The following is a 14,744-nucleotide window of genomic DNA, read 5'->3' on the forward strand; positions in this document are numbered from 1 at the left end:
GGACAGACAGTTACCATCACTGAAGATGCTGCATGCAAAACAAAACACACAGCCGGTGGAAGGGGAATCTAAGAGCCATTGCTTTGATATGTACTCACCATTTACGAGCTTGAGTTTGAAGTGAAATTTGGAGGAAAATATGTCTCTGCTGTTTGTATACTCGTTCCAAAGCTTTGATATCCACATTCTTATTCTGGCAGGACTCCGGCCCTTTCTTAGCCCAGTACGCTCGGACTGAATCATCTAATGTTTCCTTTCCCCAGCGAGCAGAATCAGTGCTGTAAGGATCCTCAGTAGTGGTAACGTTAAGGGAAAAGTTTTATGAGAGAAAACTGGCAGGGAAGATAAAACCTGACTGTAAAAGCTTTTATAGATATGTGAAAAGAAAAAGATTGGTTAAGACAAATGTAGGTCCCCTACAGACAGAAACAGGAAAATTGATTATGGGGAACAAGGACATGGCAGACCAATTGAATATCTACTTTGGTTCTGCCTTCACTAAGGAGGATATAAATAATCTTCCGGAAATAGTAGGGGACAGAGGGTCTAGTGAGATGGAGGAACTGAGGGAAATACATGTTAGTAGGGAAGTGGTGTTAGGTGAATTGAAGGGAATAAAGGCAGATAAATCCCCAGGGCCAGATAGTCTGCATCCCAGAGTGCTTAAGGAAGTAGCCCAAGAAATAGTGGATGCATTAGTGATAATTTTTCAAAACTCTTTAGATTCTGGACTAATTCCTGAGGATTGGTGGGTGGCTAATGTAACCCTGCTTTTTGAAAATGCAGGGAGAGAGAAACTGGAGAATTATAGACCAGTTAGCCTAACATCGGTGGTGGGGAAAATGCTAGAGACAGTTATCAAAGATGTGATAACAGCACACTTGGAAAGCGGTGAAATCATCGGACAAAGTCAGCATGGATTTGTGAAAGGAAAATCATGTCTGACGAATCTCATAGAATTTTTTGAGGATGTAACTAGTAGAGTGGATAGGGCAGAACCTGTGGATGTGGTATATTTGGATTTCAAAAGGCTTTTGTCAAGGTCCCACACAGGAGATTAATGTGCAAACTTAAAGCACACGGTATTGGGGGTAAGGTATGGATGTGGATAGAGAATTGGTTGGCAGACAGGAAGCAAAGAGTGGGAATAAACGGGGCCATTTCAGAATGGCAGGCAGTGACTAGTGGGGTACCGCAAGGCTCAGTGGTGGGACCCCAGTTGTTTACAATATATATTAATGACTTAGATGAGGGAATTAAATGCAACATCTCCAAGTTTGCGGATGACACGAAGCTGGGCGGCAGTGTTAGCTGTGAGGAGGATGCTAAGAGGATGCAGGGTCACTTGGATAGGTTAGGTGAGTGGGCAAATTCATGGCAGATGCAATTTAATGTGGATAAATGTGAAGTTATCCACTTTGGTGGCAAAAACAGGAAAACAGATTATTATCTGAATGGTGGCCGATTAGAAAAAGGGGAGGTGCAGCGAGACCTGGGTGTCATCATACACCAGTCATTGAAAGTAGGCATGCAGGTACAGAAGGCGGTGAAAAAGGCGAATGGTATGCTGGCATTTATAGCAAGAGGATTCGAGTACAGGAGCAGGAAGGTACTACTGCAGTTGTACAAGGCCTTGGTGAGACCACACCTGGAGTATTGTGTGCAGTTTTGGTCCCCTAATCTGAAGAAAGACATTCTTACCATAAAGGGAGTACAAAGAAGGTTCACCAGATTGATTCCTGGGATGGCAGGCCTTTCATATGATGAAAGACTGGATCGACTAGGCTTATACTTCTTGGAATTTAGAAGATTGAGGGGGGATCTTATGGAAACGTATAAAATCCTAAAGGAATTGGACAGGCTAGATGCAGGAAGATTGTTCCCGATGTTGGGGAAGTCCAGAACGAGGGGTCACAGTTTGAGGATAAAGGGGAAGCCTTTTAGGACCGAGATTAGGAGAAACTTCTTCACACAGAGAGTGGTGAATCTTTGGAATTCTCTGCCACAGGAAACAGTTGAGGCCAGTTCGTTTCAAAGTTGCTGGTGAACGCAGCAGGCCAGGCAGCATCTCTAGGAAGAGGTACAATCGACGTTTCAGGCCGAGACCCTTCGTCAGGACTAACTGAAGGAAGAGTTAGTAAGAGTTTTGAAAGTGGGAGGGGGAGGGGGAGATCCAAAATGATAGGAGAAGACAGGAGCGGGGAGGGATGGAGCCAAGAGCTGGACAGGTGATTGGCAAAGGGGATATGAGAGGATCATGGGACAGGAGGTCCAGGGTGGGGGGAACCCAGAGGATGGGCAAGGGGTATAGTCAGAAGGACAGAGGGAGAAAAAGGAGAGTGAGAGAAAGAATGTGTGTATAAAAAGAAATAACGGATGGGGTATGAGGGGGAGGTGGGAAATTCGCGGAAGTTAGAGAAGTCGATGTTCATGCCATCAGGTTGGAGGCTACCCAGACGGAATATAAGGTGTTGTTCCTCCAACCTGAGTGTGGCTTCATCTTTACAGTAGAGGGGGCCGTGGATCGACATATCAGAATGGGATTGGGATGTGGAATTAAAATATGTGGCCACTGAGAGATCCTGCTTTCTCTGGCGGACAGAGCATAGGTGTTCAGCAAAGCGGTCTCCCAGTCTGCGTCGGGTCTCGCCAATATATAGAAGGCCACATCGGGAGCACCGGACGCAGTATATCACCCCAGCCGACTCACAGGTGAAGTGTTGCCTCACCTGGAAGGACTGTCTGGGGCCCTGAATGGTGGTAAGGGAGGAAGTGTAAGGGCATGTGTAGCACTTGCTCTGCTTACAAGGATAAGTGCCAAGAGGGAGATCAGTGGGGAGGGATGGGGGGACGAATGGACAATGGAGTCGCTTAGGGAGTGATCCCTGCGGAAAGCAGAGAGAGGAGGGGAGGGAAAGATGTGCTTAGTGGTGGGATCCCGTTGGAGGTGGCGGAAGTTACGGAGAATAATATGTTGGACCCGGAGGCTGGTGGGGTGGTAGGTGAGGACCAGGGGAACCCTATTCCTAGTGGGGTGGCGGAAGGATGGAGTGAGAGCAGATGTACGTGAAATGGGGGAGATGCGTTTGAGAGCAGAGTTGATAGTGGAGGAAGGGAAGCCCCTTTCTTTAAAAAAGGACATCGCCCTCGTCCTGGAATGAAAAGCCTCATCCTGAGAGCAGATGCGGCGGAGATAGAGGAATTGCGAGAAGGGGATGGTATTTTTGCAAGAAACAGGGTGAGAAGAGGAATAGTCCTTATAGCTGTTAGAGTCAGTAGGCTTATAGTAGACATCAGTGGATAAGCTGTCTCCAGAGACAAAGACAGAAAGATCTAGGAAGGGAAGGGAGGTGTCGGAAATGGACCAGGTAAACTTGAGGGCAGGGTGAAAGTTGGAGGCAAAGTTAATAAAGTCAACGAGCTCGGCATGCATGCAGGAAGCAGCGCCAATGCAGTCGTCGATGTAGCGAAGGAAAAGTGGGGGACAGATACCAGAATAGGCACGGAACATAGATGGTTCCACAAACCCAACAAAAAGGCAGGCATAGCTAGGACCCATACAGGTGCCCATAGCTACACCTTTAGTTTGGAGGAAGTGGGTGGAGCCAAAGGAGAAATTATTAAGAGTAAGGACTAATTCCTCCAGACGGAGCAGAGTGGTGGTAGAGGGGAACTGATTAGGTCTGGAATCCAAAAAGAAGCGGAGAGCTTTGAGACCTTTCTGATGGGGGATGGAAGTATATAGGGACTGGACATCCATGGTGAAAATAAAGCGGTGGGGGTCATGGAACTTAAAATCATCGAAAAGTTTAAGAGCGTGAGAAGTGTCACGAACATAGGTCGGAAGGGATTGAACAAGGGGGGATAAAACGATGTCGAGGTATGCAGAAACGAGTTCGGTGGGGCAGGAGCAAGCTGAGACAATAGGTCTGCCAGGACAGGCAGGTTTGTGGATCTTGGGTAGGAGGTAGAAACGGGAAGTGCGAGGTGTGGGAACTATAAGGTTGGTAGCAGTGGATGGGAGATCCCCTGAGCGAATAAAGTTGGTCATGGTGTGGGAGACAATGGCCTGGTGCTCCTTAGTGGGGCCACGATCGAGGGGTAAAGCTTAGTGGGGTCACGATTGAGACGGTTTTATCCCCCCTTGTTCAATCAGTTCCCCTCTACCACCACTCTGCTCCGTCTAGCGGAATTAGTCCTTACTCTTAATAATTTCTCCATTGGCTCCTCCCACTTCCTCCAAACTATATAGAAGGCCACATCGGGAGCACCGGACGCAGTATATCACCCCAGCCGACTCACAGGTGAAGTGTAGCCTCACATGGAAGGACTGTCTGGGGCCCTGAATGGTGGTGAGGGAGGAAGTGTAAGGGCATGTGTAGCACTTGTTCCGCTTACACGGATAAGTGCCAGGAGGGAGATCAGTGGGGAGGGATGGGGGGGACGAATGGACAAGGGAGTCGCTTAGGGAGCGATCCCTGCGGAAAGCAGAGAGAGGAGGGGAGGGAAAGATGTGCTTAGTGGTGGGATCCCGTTGGAGGTGGCGGAAGTTACGGAGAATAATATGTTGGACCCGGAGGCTGGTGAGGACCAGGGGAAGCCTATTCCTAGTGGGGTGGCGGGAGGATGGAGTGAGAGCAGATGTATGTGAAATGGGGGAGATGCGTTTGAGAGCAGAGTTGATAGCGGAGGAAGGGAAGCCCCTTTCTTTAAAAAAGGAAGACATCTCCCTCGTCCGAGAATGAAAAGCCTCATCCTGAGAGCAGATGTGGCGGAGACGGAGGAATTGCGAGAAGGGGATGGCATTTTTGCAAGAAACAGGGTGAGAAGAGAAATAGTCCAGATAGCTGTGAGAGTCAGTCGGCTTATAGTAGACATCAGTAGATAAGCTGCAGCCCAGCCTAGCCTTGTCTAAAGTCCGACCCTGGGCAGGACAATGGGGTAAGAACAGACGTGCTGCATGACCTCACAAACAAGTCTCTGGATCCAGCAAACAGGAGGAAATCTGCAGATGCTGGAATTTCAAGCAACACACATAAAAGTTGCTGGTGAACGCAGCAGGCGTTCCTGACGAAGGATCTCGGCCCAAAACGTCAACTGTACCTCTTCCTAGAGATGCTGCCTGGCCTGCTGCATTCGCCAGCAACTTTGATGTGTGTTGCTCTGGATCCAGACAGTTATAAATCAGCACACATTGTAGTCCCTGGTCCTCAAAGGCGATAAAATTCAGCTGCACAGTGCCATTATGCGTGCATGCAGTAGAATATTATGAGTAGAGTTATTTGAGAACAAATATAATTTATTCCAGGTTAAATCAAATTTGTTTCATAAACTTTAAAAATATTGTGCTATGCAATGGAATTTCTAGGCGTAGGAACGATAGAGGCAAGCCTTGTATTTCAGAACTGCTGTTTGTCACACATTAACTATGCTCATGAAACCACTGTAGGCCTGACTGCACTGTGTTAGGGTACTGTGGACTGCCTCTGCCACCTCACTACACTGTCCTCTAGGGGTCGCTACACTACCCTCTGGGGTGATGGGGTGATGGGGTGATGGAGTGATGGAGTGGGTGCAGTTTAATGTAGAACAATCTTGCTTATCCAGTTCAGATTTCAATTTGGAGACCTGCAAAGCTGTATCCAAGAAAGCCACAGGCCCTTGCTGGCTCTGAGAACATCACTGCTAACAATGTCTCTCTCTTCCTTCCACAGAACTCTGGGGAGGGTAAAAGCAGGGAAACACAAATAGGTAAAAGAGAGTGTGAGATGACCAGCAGGTGATAGGTAGGCAGATAAAAGATCAGCCAATCAGGTTGGGTCTGATGGACCAAGTTATTCATTACTGTTGCTATCCTAGCCTGCCTTTGTTATTGGATCCTGAGAGCTCTGCATCAGCCTGCATTGTTGTTTTAGTGATATCATTTCTTCATAAAAGCTGGTTTAGTTTTCTTGGATAAGTTTCTATTCACCATCAGGAAGTTGCAGACAACCTGTTAGACCAGGAAATTGGAACATAGGACACCCTTCTCCATTGACTCAGCATTAAAAGTCCATCTGAAGCTGTGAAAGAAATTCAAAGAAAGTTTTTTCTAATGAACATAATGAGGTACGGAACACTGTAAATTAAAATTTATTTTTTAATTTATTGTACTAATTTCTGTATTTAAATTTATTTTTTAACCATTGCACGGAAGCTTGATTACGGAAGTATGCCAAATGCATTTATGTAACTGTATTTGGTGCACAGTGTTGGTATTGTGCATTCATAGGCACATCATTAAAGGCAGATCAGGCTGCTTGTGTCGATGGTAAAGCAGAGTTATTATTTCAGGCCAATGAGCTTTCATTGCAAGAAATTATCTCCCAGTTAAACTGATTACAGCCCAGTCACTTGTTTCAACAACTTCAGCCATGAGGAGGTACTTAGTGTCCCTATCCCAGACCCTTCCACACCTTCGGGACACTTTCTTCGCCGTCTGTAATGGTCCTACCCGCTATTTCATCCTCCGTCGGATCCACGCCTGCAATCGCCGTTTCTTTGACTTTGTCATGTTAGGCAAAGATCGCAAGATCTTACATCTACGGACTCCAGAGCCTGCCGGCCCCGACGCTAGCAGGCATGAACTTTCGTTTGCGGCCCCTGCCGTTGATCTCGGCGGCTCCAACACCTCAGGACATATTCAAAACCCGGACTCCAGCAACGACCATGGACACATTCACAGCGATCGCGCAACCACCAACTGCGACTCCAGCCTTGAACTCCAGGCCGGGTCTTTATGTGCTGCTGTTGTGACTCCCGTCTCCCCTTCCCCCACCACCACTCCGCAGCCCCGTCTTCCTCAGATCCCACCGTCAACTCCTGGGCCCTCAGAGGCTCCATCTTCCTCTCACCCCAACCCTCCCCTCTCCACTGACACCCCCAGCCTCCCCCCTCCCCCCTCTGATCCCAGCTCTCATCCGTGCCGGGTCTTTACCATCCCCTCCGACCTTCAACTGTCGGAGGCAGAACGTTCTGTTCTCAGTAAGGGCCTCACGTTTGTCCCCCTTCGCCCACACCTCAGCGAGTTCCGTGTTCGCCATGATGCGGAACTTTTCTTCCGCCGTCTCCGTCTCCGAGCCTACTTCTTCGGCAAGGACTCTTCCACCCCCACCGATGACCCCTTCTCCCGTCTTCAACCCTCCTCTTCTTCATGGACACCCCGCTCTGGTCTTCTGCCTGCTCTGGATCTCTTTATTGCCAACTGCCGATGGGACATCAACCGTCTCGACTTCACCGCACCTTGTCCCCATTCCAACCTCACTCCTTCGGAACGCTCTGCTCTCCACTCCCTCCGCACTAATCCTAACATTATTATTAAACCCGCTGATAAAGGGGGTGCTGTTGTAGTCTGGCGTACTGACCTCTACCTTGCCGAGGCACAGCGACAACTCGCGGATACCTCCTCTTATTTACCCCTCGATCGTGACCCCACTAAGGAGCACCAGGCCATTGTCTCCCACACTATCATCGACTTTATCCACTCAGGGGATCTCCCATCCACTGCTACCAACCTTATAGTTCCCACACCCCGCACTTCCCGTTTCTACCTCCTACCCAAGATCCACAAACCTGCCTGTCCTGGCCGACCTATTGTCTCAGCTTGCTCCTGCCCCACCGAACTCGTTTCTGCATACCTCGACACTGTTTTATCACCCCTTGTTCAATCCCTTCCGACCTATGTTCGTGACACTTCTCACGCTCTTAAACTTTTCGATGATTTTAAGTTCCCTGGCCCCCACCGCTTTATTTTCACCATGGATGTCCAGTCCCTATATACTTCCATCCCCCATCAGGAAGGTCTCAAAGCTCTACGCTTCTTTTTGGATTCCAGACCTAATCAGTTCCCCTCTACCACCACTCTGCTCCGTCTAGCAGAATTAGTCCTTACTCTTAATAATTTCTCCTTTTGCTCCTCCCATTTCCTCCAAACTAAAGGTGTAGCTATGGGCACCCGTATGGGTCCTAGCTATGCCTGCCTTTTTGTTGGGTTTGTGGAACAATCTATGTTCCGTGCCTATTCTGGTATCTGTCCCCCACTTTTCCTTCGCTACATCGACGACTGCATTGGCGCTGCTTCCTGCACGCATGCAGAACACGTTGACTTTATTAACTTTGCCTCCAACTTTCACCCTGCCCTCAAGTTTACCTGGTCCATTTCCGACACCTCCCTCCCCTTTCTAGATCTTTCTGTCTCTGTCTCTGGAGACAGCTTATCCACTGATGTCTACTATAAGCCTACTGACTCTCACAGCTATCTGGACTATTCCTCTTCTCACCCTGTCTCTTGCAAAAACGCCATCCCCTTCTCGCAATTCCTCCATCTCCGCCGCATCTGCTCTCAGGATGAGGCTTTTCATTCTAGGACGAGGGAGATGTCTTCATTTTTTAAAGAAAGGGGCTTCCCTTCCTCCACTATCAACTCTGCTCTTAAACGCATCTCCCCCATTTCACGTACATCTGCTCTCACTCCATCCTCCCACCACCCCACTAGGAATAGGGTTCCCCTGGTCCTCACCTACCACCCCACCAGCCTCCGGGTCCAACATATTATTCTCCGTAACTTCCGCCACCTCCAACGGGATCCCACCACTAAGCATATCTTTCCCTCCCCACCTCTCTCTGCATTCCGCAGGGATCGCTCCCTACACAACTCCCTTGTCCATTCGTCCCCCCCATCCCTCCCCACTGATCTCCCTCCTGGTACTTATCCGTGTAAGCGGAACAAGTGCTACACATGCCCTTACACTTCCTCCCTTACCACCATTCAGGGCCCCAAACAGTCCTTCCAGGTGAGGCATCACTTCACCTGTGAGTCGACTGGGGTGATATACTGCGTCCGGTGCTCCCGATGTGGCCTTTTATATATTGGTGAGACCCAACGCAGACTGGGAGACCGCTTCGCTGAACATCTACGCTCTGTCCGCCAGAGAAAGCAGGATCTCCCAGTGGCCACACATTTTAATTCCACATCCCATTCCCATTCTGACATGTCTATCCACGGCCTCCTCTACTGTAAAGATGAAGCCACACTCAGGTTGGAGGAACAACACCTTATATTCCGTATGGGTAGCCTCCAACCTGATGGCATGAACATTGACTTCTCTAACTTCCGCTAGGCCCCACCTCCCCCTCATACCCCATCTGTTACTCTTTTTTATGCACACATTCTTTCTCTCACTCTCCTTTTTCTCCCTCTGTCCCTCTGAATATACCTCTTGCCCATCCTCTGGGTCACTCCCCCCCGTCTTTCTTCCCGGACCTCCTGTCCCATGATCCTCTCGTATCCCCTTCTGCCTATCACCTGTCCAGCTCTCGGCTCCATCCCTCCCCCTCCTGTCTTCTCCTATCATTTTGGATCTCCCCCTCCCCCTCCAGCTTTCAAATCCCTTACTCACTCTTCCTTCAGTTAGTCCTGACGAAGGGTCTCGGCCTGAAACGTCGACTGTGCCTCTTCCTATAGATGCTGCCTGGCCTGCTGCGTTCACCAGCAACTTTGATGTGTGTTGCTTGAATTTCCAGCATCTGCAGAATTCCTGTTGTTTCCAGTACTTTTTGTTGTTATTTTCACATCTAGTATCTGCAACACTTTCTGAACCGTTTTGGATGCTTAGCAGTACCAAGACTGCTGAGAGTAAGACATCAGAGGATGTCAGTGTCACACAGACAAAAATAGGCCTTTGGTCCATCATTGAGTTGCTGTCACCTGATTGGCTGATCGGATATTTGCATTAACGAGCAGGTGTACAGGTGTACATGATAAAGTGTACAACTGGATGTATAGGTAATAATGCAAATATAAAACAAAAGTAACTTCCATTTGGGCTAGGTATATGTACAACATGAAATTTATTCATGTGTTGTTTAAAGTTTGGAGGATACAATAACTCTCGGCTTTGTAACAAGTCATGATGTAAAAAAATTATCATGTATGAGGTGTTGAATTTCATGAATTTTCTTCAGTTGCAGCAACTCACAGAGATTTTTTGAAAGAGTAGCTCGATTAGCCTGAGTGTCCCTTCAAGAGGGCCCTCAGAAGGAAACCATAGACGTGGAAGATGTGATATATGAGATGCTGTAAATCTCATTGTGAAATATCAAGCCACGTGTCACAACCAACTGGCTTTCATAAATTGTCTGCAGGGAAACAATAAAGAAGCAATTCAGAATTTAAATGAAACTCTCACAATCCCGCATTTTGCCAGAAAGCAAAGTTGTTTAATAAATGTAAGTATCACTTTGGAAAGGCATCTGAGCACCGTCCAATATCAGCTATTAAACCACAAGGGGATTTTGCAGTTATATGTTTAAGAAATGGGTAGTATTACAAAATGAAGGAGATCTACAGTAATCTTCTGTAATTAGATGATATTCAGCCAGGAAGTTTGAAGAGATTTGACATGTCAACAAATACATTCAAAAACTTCTATAGTTGTACCATGGACAGCATTCTGACAGGCTGCATCACTGTTTGGTCTGGTTGGGCTACTGCACAGGACCGAAAGAAGCTGCAGAAGTTCGTAAATCTAGTCAGCTCCATCTTGGCTACTAGCCTACGAAGTATCCAGGACATCTTTCGGAAGCGGCGTCTCAGAAAGGCAACGTCTATGATTAATGACCTCCAGCACCCAGGGCATGCTTATATCTCACTGTTATCATCAGGTAGGAGGTACAGAAGCCTGAAGGCACACACTCAGCGATTCAGGAACAGCATCATCCCCTCTGCCATCCGATTCGTAAATGGATATTGAATCTTTGGACACTACCCTGGTATTTTTAATATACAGTATTTCTGTTTCTGCACTTTTTAAATCTATTGAATATATGTAATTGATTTACTTGTTTATTTATTGTTATTATTATATTTATTTTATTTATTTTTCTCAGCTAGATTATGTATTGCATTGAACAGCTTCTGCGGTTAACAAATTTCTCATCACATGTTGGTGATAATAATTTTAACTTTTTACTTTTTCCTTTTTTTCCTGCTAACTTCAATAAAGCTGAAATTTGCAAATATACTTTCTTTACAATTGTACACAGTGTACAATCTGTTATTTCTTGCCGATGGTGAAATGCATGGGGACAGTACTTACACAGTATTCGCTCAGATTGGGGTGCGGGTGGTCGATACATCCTGGCTCTCCCAGTCTGCTGGGACCCAAGTCCTAGATGTCCGGAGTTTGAGAGTGGTGGGTTTCTCACCGCTGAATACATTGGCTTGTTAGTGAGAGGCTAACCAGTCGTGTTTTCCGCTCAAACAGAGGCTGTGCACTCTTGTCCTAGACTCCCCCAACATGAAAAACAACCTTTCGACATCTAGTCTGTCTGGGCCTTTCACCATTCGAAACGTTTCAATGAGATACCACCCATCCTTCTCAATTCCAGCGAGTACAGGCCCTGAGCCATCAACTGTTCCTCGTATGATAACCCTTTCATTCCCAGAATTATCCTCTTAAACCTCCTCTGAACTCTCTCCAATGCCAGCACATCTTATCTTAGATACTAGATCTCATAGAATAGATGCAAACATTGCATTTGCCTTCCTCACTACCAACTCAAAATGAATGTTAACTTTAGGGTATTCTGCACAAGGGCTCCCAAGTCCCTTTGCATCCCAGATTTTTTGGATTTTCTCCGCACTTGGAAAATATTTGCACTTTTGTTTCTTCTACCAAAGTTCATAACACTGTATTTTCCAACATTGTATTTCATTTGCCATTTTCTTGCCCATTCTCCTAATCTGTCTAAGTCCTGCAACATTCCTGTTTTCTTCTCAAAAGAGAAACTGGGAAACAAAGGCTAGTTAGAGTAACATCTGTTTTTGGCAACATGCCAGAAACATTGGTGCTAATGAGGTGCATTCCGAACTTAGGTAATATACCAGAGGAACATGCTGCTCTAAACTGTCATAATTCCCAGTCCCTAGCGGCTTTCAGGACAGGATGGAGGAGCTGTATTCATGGTGCGGCAAATTCATCTCATTTCTGAGAATGCAGCAGACTGAGTTGATCTTAGAGTAGAGTTAAAGGTCAGCACAACATGTTCTATGTTCTATGCTGGTCTATGTTCTTTCAGAAATGTGCAGCAGGATCAGGGGACATTGCTTATGCAATTGCACTGTGAACTGGTCTGGTAACTCAAATTGCCAGACTTCAATGGAGTTCACAAAACCGCTTTATTTCACTAATGTTACTGATGTTCTAGGTCTTCTAGACATTGTGTCTGACTATTGATGGCTGTTTGGGGAAAAGCATCCTTCCTCAGATGTAGACTGACAGGCTGAACGTTTCCAGGTTTTCAATGCCATAATTTTAAAAATTTGTTTTTTCTCTCTCACAGCAACACACCGGGAGATTTATTGAAAGAGAAGCTCGATCAGCTGCAGTGTCACTTCACATGGAGATCACAGAAGGAAACTATTGACTTGGAAGATGTGATGTACAGATTGCAAGATTCTATCGATATGAATATGAAGTATAAAGATCAGTCCTACAACCAACTCGCTTTTGTAAACTGTCTGCAGGGCAAATGTGAGGAAGCAATTCAAAATTTAAAGGAAGCTGAAAAGATTCTGAGGGAGAACCACAAAGATGAATTTGAAAGAAGGAGCATCATCACCTATGGAAACTTTGCCTGGGTGCATTACCACATGGGACAGCTGACCGAGGCCCAGTCCTACCTCGACAAGCTGGAGATGATCTGTAAACCGCTCAGTGACGGCCCTCGCTATACAGCAATGATCCCTGAGGTGTACGGGGAGAAGGGATGGTCATTGCTGAGTTCTGCTGCTGAATTCTATGAGGAGGCAAAGGAATGTTTTGCAAAGGCTCTGGAACAAGACCCTGATAACACTGAGTGGATAATGGGATATGCGACTGCACTGTTTCGTCTAGAAGCATTTTCTGGAACCCCAGAGAGTCGTGATCAGAGTCAGTCAGTGAAGTATTTCCGACGAGTACTGGAGCTTGATCCAGATGATGCTGTGGCCATGGTGCTGTTGGCTCTAAAACTGCAGAGGCTAAGGCAAAATGAGGAAGCAAATGAATTAGTTGAACAAGCTTTGCAGAAGAACTCTGATCTTCCATATGTACTTCGCTATGCTGCAAAATATTATAGACAAAGGGGATCTGTGGAGAAAGCAATCGGGCTCTTGAAACAAGCATTAGAATTAACTCCACACTCTTGTTTCTTACACCACCAACTTGGATTGTGCTACAGAAGTAAGCTGAAATACTCGCGTAGCAGATCTCCTCGCAATCCTGAATTTCAGCAGAAAGCTGAGTTGATCAATCTATGCAAGTATCACTTTGAAAACGCTTTTGAGCACCGTCCAAGGTCAGCTGTTAAACCACAACTGGACTTTGCAGACACCTGCATAATAGGTGGGGAGTATTACAGAGCAGAGGAGATTTACAGTAGATTGGTGGAGTTAGTGGACATTCGGCCCGAAAATATGCAGAGCATATGTCTGGAAGCTGGGTTATTTGAACTGCACCAGAAAAAATCCGAAACAAATGCTGTCAGCCTCTTCCTGAAAGGAGTGAAAATTGAATATAACTCAAGAGAACGGGAAAAATGTCTCATGAATTTGGAGGGGTGGGCAAAGAGGAAACTTCGTGTAAATGCACATGACAGCAAGGCTCTTGGTATCAAAGCATTTCTGTATCAGCTGGATGGGCTCAAGGGTAAAGCTACCGAATACTTTGAGAAGGCCTTGGAGTTTGATCCTGGCAATGAGGAATATGTGAATGCTCTTTCTCAGTTACGTATCTGAGCACCACTGGGATGTTCAGAAGATGCTTTTCGTTCTGTTCTGAGGATAGGTTTGGTGGGTTGTTGCTTTACTAGTTATATCCTCTTAGCACCTTGTCTTACTCATTAGTGTTTGATTTGCAAAAATGGTCTCACTGTAGCTATACACAATTATTGTGATTCTTTAAGAAATATTAATTCCTCATGTACTCTGAGCAAATTGAATTTAGTTGTGCTTCTCTGGATTCTGGAAAGATGGGATTTAGGAAACTGCAGCAAGTGGAGTTAAATGAGAAATCGAATCTTTTTCCAGATTGGTTTGTTTGAACTATTAACCATTGAATGTATTTTACATTTCACCTGTATTTTGATGTAGAAGTGTAACTCTGGAATGATTTTTCGAGTGTGATTGTATCTTAAGAATCATTGTAAAATCTCCTCTTCAGATATGTCTGGTCATTAAAGTTTCAAAGCAGAGGTTGGTCTTGTCTTGACAAAAATCAAAAGAACACAAGCAACAATTCCTTAACAGCATGATTCTAAGCTGCTCAGCGTGATGGAGGAATGGCTTGGAAGGGGGGATGACTGGCGAATGGCAGTGGAAGAATTTTGGGCATAATTAATGGAATTTCAAAATAGAATAACAAAAAGTATGATATCTCTGGTCAATATGTACTTATTGATACATTATAAAACATTTTGAACTTTAAAGTGAAAGGGATGATTGCCATTCTCACACCATACGAGTCAATTGAATTAATCAGATAGAACCACAGAAGTTGTTTGAGAATTCAGCATTTCCCCACCTTACAGCAGTTTGAGTGCCATAAATATTCCATCACAGAATTCATAGACTACCCCCAAATAACTCGGCATATTAAATATGTTTGATCTTACATGCCTTGGGTTTGAAAAAATAAACACAACATCATAAAGAAGCAGCATTTCTG

General features: G+C 45.9%; 1 protein-coding gene across 1 annotated transcript; it reads left to right on the plus strand.

Annotated features, from left to right (window-relative positions):
- The first annotated feature begins 5,976 nt into the window (after positions 1–5,976).
- On the plus strand, positions 5,977–14,253 carry LOC134358721 (interferon-induced protein with tetratricopeptide repeats 1-like). Its single transcript, XM_063071176.1, has 2 exons — positions 5,977–6,108; positions 12,382–14,253. Exons 1-2 carry the CDS (start codon positions 6,095–6,097, stop codon positions 13,814–13,816), a joined length of 1,449 nt encoding a protein of 482 aa, XP_062927246.1. The 5' UTR covers positions 5,977–6,094; the 3' UTR covers positions 13,817–14,253.
- Positions 14,254–14,744: the final 491 nt, after the last annotated feature.

Source organism: Mobula hypostoma, chromosome 19 (assembly GCF_963921235.1).
Source record: "Mobula hypostoma chromosome 19, sMobHyp1.1, whole genome shotgun sequence".
Classification (NCBI taxonomy): Eukaryota; Metazoa; Chordata; class Chondrichthyes; order Myliobatiformes; family Myliobatidae; genus Mobula; species Mobula hypostoma.